Raw genomic sequence first — 7,674 nt, forward strand, 5'->3', positions numbered from 1 at the left:
TCCAATGATGTCATTCAACATATCCTTGTTTTATGAAATAAGACTATTTAATAATCTTTGCTCATAAGTTGAGGATGTTTGCAATTTCACTTCTACATATTCAAAATTTTAAAGACATAATGTAAATAAAATATCTATAATGAGATGTCTTAAAGCGAACTCAATTTTCATGAAGAACTAGGATATAAACTGTTTCTACTTCACATGCCATACTCAGTTAGGAGAAGGAAGCCTGGGATTCTAGAATCCTGCAAACTCACCCTTTGTGAGCTAAACAGTTTGGGGACTCTCACCTCTAGTGGTAAGTGTGGGAGGCAGATTGTGAGTAGTGATTTGCACCATGTGGAAGACAGGGACACAATCTGTGACCCCCAAAGTCAGGTTTTTTTCTCCCAAAGCTCTTGTTACACCTAAGAACCTAAAATAATAGGGAAAGGAGTAATTTGCCCAGAGAACATCTTTAAGCAGCAAAGATATTCTGAGCATTCTAAACTGTTCAGTTGTCTTATGTCTGGATGGGCAGTTTAACATCCATTTAAAAAAATGAGTGGTGCAAAATACTTTCTAAAAGTAGTGACATATATGAAACTTTTAACTATATGGTATGTATTGCAATAATATTATTTCATATTTGACAAATCATACATCTATAAATTGTCCCAATTATATTTGATTATGCTAATTGAATATTTTGAGACTTAGATGGATCAAAACTGATGTGCAATTGCTATGGGGGTATGAAATATTCTACCAGGCCAAGTAATACATCATGAAATATGAAATAGATAGAACTCAGAAGGTTCCTCACCGGCAATGCAAATGTCCACAGCAAGGATTTATCAACTGAGTTCATTGTACACAGCTTTTGGAAATCAATTGGAAACAAATTTAAAACCAGAAATCATCACCCCCGCTGCTTCTGGTACTTGCCCTTTCTCTGCCTTTTAAGCGAAGCATCTCCATGATACTCCGGGCATAGACATCTCTCAGGTTAACACTGATGTATGAGTCAGTGGCTATATTCTTGGTGAGCTTCTTCAGAGCTTCCCGTTGTCTAGCAGCTGCTTCTTTGAGTTTCAATGTGAAATAGCAGGCAGAGAAGCGGTCGTTAATGATAGCAATAGGCAAGGCCAAGACAAGAATTCCCGATAATATACACATGAAGGCCACAATCTTTCCAGTAGTGGTGTCTGGCCTAATGTCCCCATATCCCACAGTAGTCATGGATGTAGTGGCCCACCACCACGCACAAGGGACACTTGTGAAGGTTGTGTCAGGAATGCTTTGCTCTGCAAAATATTCAATAGTTGAAAATATAGAAATTCCCACAGATAGAAATAGAAGCAGTAGGCCAACTTCCTCGTAGCACTGGGTGATGGTCATGCCAAGGGAGCGTAATCCTGCAAGAGAACACCTTCGGTCAGTCACCGTCATCAGCAGTACCTCTCCCTTCTCCCTGCCCCCTCCACTTCAGGTGTGTCCAGCTACAGACATGCGCTACACAGCTAGGTTTGTCTCAGACACCAGGCAACATCCTGGAGACAGAAAGATGATTAAACCAGAATCCCTGTCTTCAAGAGGTGGATAATCTAGGTGAGGAGACTGGTTTCAGAGGATAGAGAAAATGTAATTCGTGCATGTAATTTTTGAAATTATATGACTCATTATTTAAAGGTGAGTTATTTCTAACAGGCAGCTGAGGGTGTCTACTAGGAATTTTGTACTTTTAGCAGAAGGTCTTTGTAGTGTTACAGACAGAGATCTCAGCTGGTCAAACCTGAATTTCAATGCCTCATTTTAGTACTTCATTCTAATATTAGCTTTATTTTGTCTTCTCCTATTTATGTATCTGCTTTTCTCATTTACCTGATAAGGTTTAGCATACATGGCCGCCTCATTTCCTGAGAGGCTGAGGAAGCAAAGTGTGCTTGCCGTGGCAATGCAGTAAGGCAGCCCAAAGAAGTTAGGCGGTGAGGACAAAAGTGATGTGTGGATGTGGGGACATCCTTAATTATGTATCTGGAGAAGAGCCCTGAAGCCCCAGGACCACTGGAAGTCCTAGCACTTAACACCAAAGCTACGGGGAATGATCTTCCTCATAAGAAGCTATAGAAGAATGCAGGCAGCTCCTCTGCAGAAGCATGTGGGAATGGAACCATTGGGGAATTCACTCACTATGAGTCCTGGCTGGAGCTCCCAAAGAGACTCAGCCCTAAGGAGAGGAGCACACTAAAAACTAAACTAAAATTTGAACTAACTATTGGCTGCTAAAAGCTTATCTACATTGTGAAATGATAACAATGACATTGCTTCAGGAATCCAAAGCAATACTCCTTAGCACCATCTTCAAGTTGGTATTCATTTGCTAGAGGTTATTTTAAATGCATTATAATATTGTTCAGGTTCTCCTGATTTTGGATTTTGCACTTCAAATTTTGAAATCTTCTTGCATATATAACAAGCTGTTTTTAAAGACCAATATATGTTTATTTTGCTACTTACCTTTAAAAGAATACCTTTTTTTTAATAACTTTCAGAATACTTTTAAAATTTATAAAACTAGCCTTCATGTGTCTATATGGAATGGTATTTATGAAATAAATTCATAATAGGTAAGAAGCGTAATGTTTATCTGGGTAGATGAACTATTCTGAACATTTTTTAAACAAACATAAAAAGGGGTCATATGTCTAGCCTGTTACATCTATTAATTCAGATACTCCTCAAAAGCCAGTATAAGACCGATATCATTCACTATCACTTTACAAATGAGGCAGGTGAGGCCCTGGAATTAGCTCATCTAGTCCAAAGCTACAAGGCCTGAATTTAAGTCTAGCCTGCCTGACCCCCTACCTAGCATTCTATAGCATCTCTCAAATTTTATTCACAATTAATGCATGAGGGGAGCCAGTGTCTATGTCTGTATTTTACTATATCTTGTGCTTGAGGTACAATGATCATAGAAACATATGACTGTGATATATTTTCACTAAATTAAGGCTTGTATAATCTTTTATACTCATTTAGAAATGAGAAAACGTTGAAGAGGTAGCAGAGGAAATTATAGTTATTTTCCTTTTCCTTTCATTTGGGAAAAAAAATGTACTCTTTGCTGGGTGCTTTTAAAATTGAATCTTGTGAAGAGTTTATAAATACCCAAAGAAAGCATCCTATTATGTGTGTCAGGAAAATAAAGAGTAGTACTTATAAAACTTGTTGGAAACCCCTTTATCATGGCATGAGAGACTAGCTGGAAAAGTATACTACCAAAATTATATTAGGGTACCTTCTAATTACCACAAAGATGTAGAAAAACACAGAAGTTAATTTCTCCCTACATTTATAGGGAGACACAGCTACCATCACCCTGTTGAGGTGTCCAGTCAGGGACATGGCTAAGGAGATGAAGCGAGACACGGGACCTCCAGCCAACTCGTTGGTACCAATATATATTTGTATGCGCTAGATATGGTAACTACTTCTGGGTGGTCCAGGAATGACCTCCATCAAAATTAATTGTAATCAAAATGCTCCTGGATTTAGCCTCAACGCTAAAATCCAATGTGCTGTGCGTTGGCACTCACAGTCTGCATTTCAATAAGTTTGTCAGGGCATTTTCATTTTTCTCAACGTCTGATATAAAACAAATCATATGTCACTCTAGAATAATTGGCAGCTGAAGGGACAGCCACTGAGACTCACTCCCTCAGGGATTTGTCTTTAATCCATCTGTATGTTTTCCGTTGATGATGACTACAAGTCTTATGTACAGTTAGGTGTGTGCAAGTGTAGCTGTTGTGTTGAAGTCTTGTTTCTCTATAGAATGGACATTTGACTTTCAGAGTCTTCCACATATAAAATGAAAAGCTAGAGAATTTCCATTCTCCTCCCAAATATCTTACATAGTTTAGGAACAAGAAAATTCTCCAAAGCTGGATAAAGCATTAGTTAATGTCTTCTCATTCTTGCAAAGCAAAATATTTCCATTGCTTCTTCAACAGTTGTAGGGAGGCCATTAGCACTTGGCCTCTCCCCATAGAATCAGGGAAAGTGCTGCAGGGTTGATTTTGTTGTTAGCCAAAGAATACACAGAGTGAGCATGCACTTAGATATAGAAGACAAGTTTATGACCCTATAGCTCACAGCATGTATGTGTATCATCTCCTATGTCATTTATGCACATTTTATCGACCCTGGTTTCCAAAGACATTGAAATAAATAAATGATCAGAATAGACTCCCATGTCTTATAGAAAGAAAGGACATGAGAGACATCTCTAGACTTGTGATAACATCTTCCTCATACCATTTTAGCAGTCCTGATTGGGTAAAGCAGGAAAATTGGTAATTTTGAGTATAATTCATAGCCACTTTTCCAAACTACTGCCAAATCAGTAATACTTACTAAGGATTCGAGATTAGTCAGGTCACTAACTCTTACACATGAAAAGGTGTCAATGAGTTCTGAATACCTGTGGAGTGCCTGCCCAGCTTTAGCATGCGCAGCGCCCTGAGTAGCCTCAGAACCTGGACTAGGCGCCCCACGTTTTCCAGCTCCTGTGTGGTCTCACTGCCGCTCAGGCTTTCCACCAGTAGGGTGATGTAGAAGGGCAGGATGGCGAGCAGGTCGATGATGTTGGGCACTTTCCTCAGGAAGCGACACCTGTCCCGCACACACAGGAAACGCAGGACAAACTCCCCAGTGAACCAGCTAATGCACACATACTCCAGGATTTCTAGCAGCGGCAGGTTCAGCCAGCTGAACTCCGCTGACATCAGGGCCATATTGACGATGGACACAACCACGAAGATGATGGAGATGACCCCAAAGATCCGGGCGGCTGTGGAGGACCCAGGCTTCTCCAGGATATCCCAGAGCTTCTGGCGCACAGTGGGACAAGGGCCTTGCGAGAAGTCCTGCTCACTCTCATGCTGACTTTCCTGGTCGTCTGCGTCCTTCTTAAAGTCTAGAGTCTCGCTCAGCTCCTTTCTTCGGAAGTATCTTTTGGAAAAGACAGTTTGGTGATTAATTCAACTTTTAAAAATACGGACACAGATGAGAATAAACTTGAGTGGAAGATTTCTTTTATTTTAAGAAAATGAAGAAAATGTCTACTTACATTTTACCCAGGTCTAGTTTTTCCTGTTTTGAAATATTCTCACCCACAATCACGATGTTTAAAATGCCACTTGCTCAGTAGCAATGTATGGAAAAGGACTTACACGTGATAGCCATTTTGGACCAAAGCATCTTGTTACCCATTTTCTGGTAACAGGGACAGGTGTCTGTCATATGCAAGTTTTTAATTATAAAAGGGTGTTCATAAAGAAATGGTAGTATTGTCAAGAAAACAGTGACATTACCATCCAGAGCCCACAATCATTCAGTCAAGAAATCTACTTTCTTCAGCGTTTAAAATAGTCCTCTGCCAAACTTTTTGCAAGGCAGTGTCCCAGGCTAATAAAGAACCCCGCACTTCCAAACCCCCTTCCCTGGACAAGTATCTTCTGAAGCGCAACTTCTCTGATTTATTTATTCAGCGACCAAATATATATTCATGGCAAGTCTGAACTCTTCTTTTACAAAAAAAGTGGTTTACCCATGTGCACAAAAGGGAGAAAAAGATTTAAAAAGTGGGACTGAGAAGTTGGCTTTGAGGCTTTCTGACCCCACACTCAGACCCCTGCTTCCCTGGAGCAGCGGTGGCCACACCTTCCCTGCCTGGCTCGGCCTCCGGGACCTGGTCTGCTCCTCCCGCCAGCCAGCCAGCCAGCCCCGATGCCCTCGCGGTACCTGTCCCTGCAGCAGGAGTCGATGCTGAGCTCGTCGATGCCCCAGTACTGGATCTCCTGGAGGAAGGACAGCGCGCACAGCTGCTCCATGACGTGCAGGCGGCCGGTGCGGTAGTAGTGAAGGACATAGCGAAAGGCCTGCGAGCTGCGGTCGAAGAAGTACTCGTTGTCCACGGGGTTGGCGTCGTCGCAGAGCTCCAGGGGGCTGGGTGCTGCGGCCAGGGCTCCCAGGCGGCGGTAGGAGGCCACCACCACGGCCAGCTTGCCCAGGCGCGTGTGCGGGAAGCAGGACAGCGCCTGCTGCGAGAGCACGAAGCGGCTGCCGCCCACGTTGACCGTGAAGCAGTCCCCGAGCGCCAGGGGCTCCCCTTCGCCCTCGCTGCAGAAGACGCTGGAGTCCAGAGAGGTTAGGGAGCTGCTGGACAGCGGGGAGCCGGGCGGCGCCCGGCCGCGGGGAGGCAGCTCCATGCAGATCGGTGGTGCCTGGGAGCGCGCCAGGGCTGGAACGCGTGGAGGCCGTGGCGTGGCGCCCGGGCTGTCGGGAGCTCCCAGGCTCCCGAGGGAGCGGCCTCCCACCTGCGCTCCCCGGCTTTCTCCGCCCAGTGGTTAGCTTGCCCTAGCGTCGCTAGGGAACCGCTCGAGGGGTGCTGCGAGGAGGCTGCAAGCAGATCCCGGACCTGGACCTGGACAGCCCGTAGAGCTGCACCTTAGACCCCGCCCAGGAACGCACGGTTCGAGTCTTGCTGGCCCGTGGATGACAGACTGCACGGGGAAGGACAGGACCGAAGCTCTGCAGGGTGGGAAGAGGAGGAGGAGAAAGAGGAGGGAGCAAGGGGAAAGGTGACACGCACTCCTGCCGCCGCCGCTGGGAGCCCCCAATTAAAAGTTAAGGAAGACCTAGAAACGGTGAGGTCTGGGTCATGTCTAACTTGCGTCCTAGGGTGCTCGCTGGGGTGTGAACACGTGGGGACAGTTTCCTTCTGCTGCTCTGACTCCAGCCCGATTGTCACCTCCCCCACCGCCCCCAGCCCTTAGATGCTGACCTCCTAGAAGAGAAATAGGCTAATTCACGCCTGTTAACTTGAGCCCCGGGGCGCCCCTAGCCCTGGAGGTCCCTGGCCTACTCCCACGCCCGGTGGTGTCGTCGCCCTTAGAGACACCATGCCCCCATCCTAAGCTCCCGGGGGCCGGGGCCCCCAGAGCGCGTTCTCCAGCACACAGCACAGCTCTCATTTTAGGAAAAGGGGAGACTGGAGGAAAAAGATTACAACAGGCGTGGGTTGGAGCAGGAGTTTAAGTTACAGCGACCCGTCAGTAAAAGGAGAGGCTGGAGAACCAGTGCCCTAGTGAGAGCAGAGCGGCCCACAGGGCCTCCTGGGCCGGTGCCTGGGCCAACCTGTTGGCCGCTGGGCAGGTGGGAGGGAGGAGCACGCACTCACCTGCAGCTCCTGCTGGCTGCTTCAGCTCCGGACTTGGCGATGGTGCCGCCTTCCTTTGGTTCTCCTGGTCCACACGTGAGTCTGGCTTCACTGTTCCAGAGGAAGCTGCTCACAGCCCAGCTCTTTGCCAGCACTCGTTCCTCTCTGCTGCGCCTCCACCGCCTCCAACCTCCGGGCCTCTAGGCTCCGCTGAGCGTGCCGCCCCCGGCCCAGCGCTGGGAGTCACCGCCTGGAGGTTCCCAGCTCCCGCTGAGAGGGTGTAAGGAGCAGAGGGAGGGAGTGAAACCGAGGGAGGGTTGGGCTCATTCAGTGACACTGGAGGTTACAGTCATCCGAAAGACACTTAAAGCGCGATTGCATCTCATTCCGTTCACCTCCTCAGTATGTGTTCACGCAAATGCCCAGAAATGTGCAAACCGCGCCGTGCAAGCACTTGGGCTGAC

The 7,674-nt window shown here is 46.3% G+C and overlaps 1 protein-coding gene across 1 annotated transcript; it reads right to left on the bottom strand.

Annotated features, from left to right (window-relative positions):
* Positions 1-563: 563 nt before the first annotated feature.
* Positions 564-6,440, bottom strand: Kcnv1 (potassium voltage-gated channel modifier subfamily V member 1). Its single transcript, XM_004640080.1, has 3 exons — positions 5,794-6,440; positions 4,472-5,001; positions 564-1,400 (listed from the first exon to the last, which is right to left on the bottom strand). The coding sequence occupies exons 1-3, from the start codon at positions 6,258-6,260 to the stop codon at positions 889-891; spliced, it is 1,509 nt and encodes a 502-aa protein (XP_004640137.1). The 5' UTR covers positions 6,261-6,440; the 3' UTR covers positions 564-888.
* Between the last annotated feature and the right edge of the window lie 1,234 nt (positions 6,441-7,674).

The sequence above is a fragment of the Octodon degus genome, unplaced genomic scaffold, assembly GCF_000260255.1.
Source record: "Octodon degus isolate 3935 unplaced genomic scaffold, OctDeg1.0 scaffold00118, whole genome shotgun sequence".
Classification (NCBI taxonomy): domain Eukaryota; kingdom Metazoa; phylum Chordata; class Mammalia; order Rodentia; family Octodontidae; genus Octodon; species Octodon degus.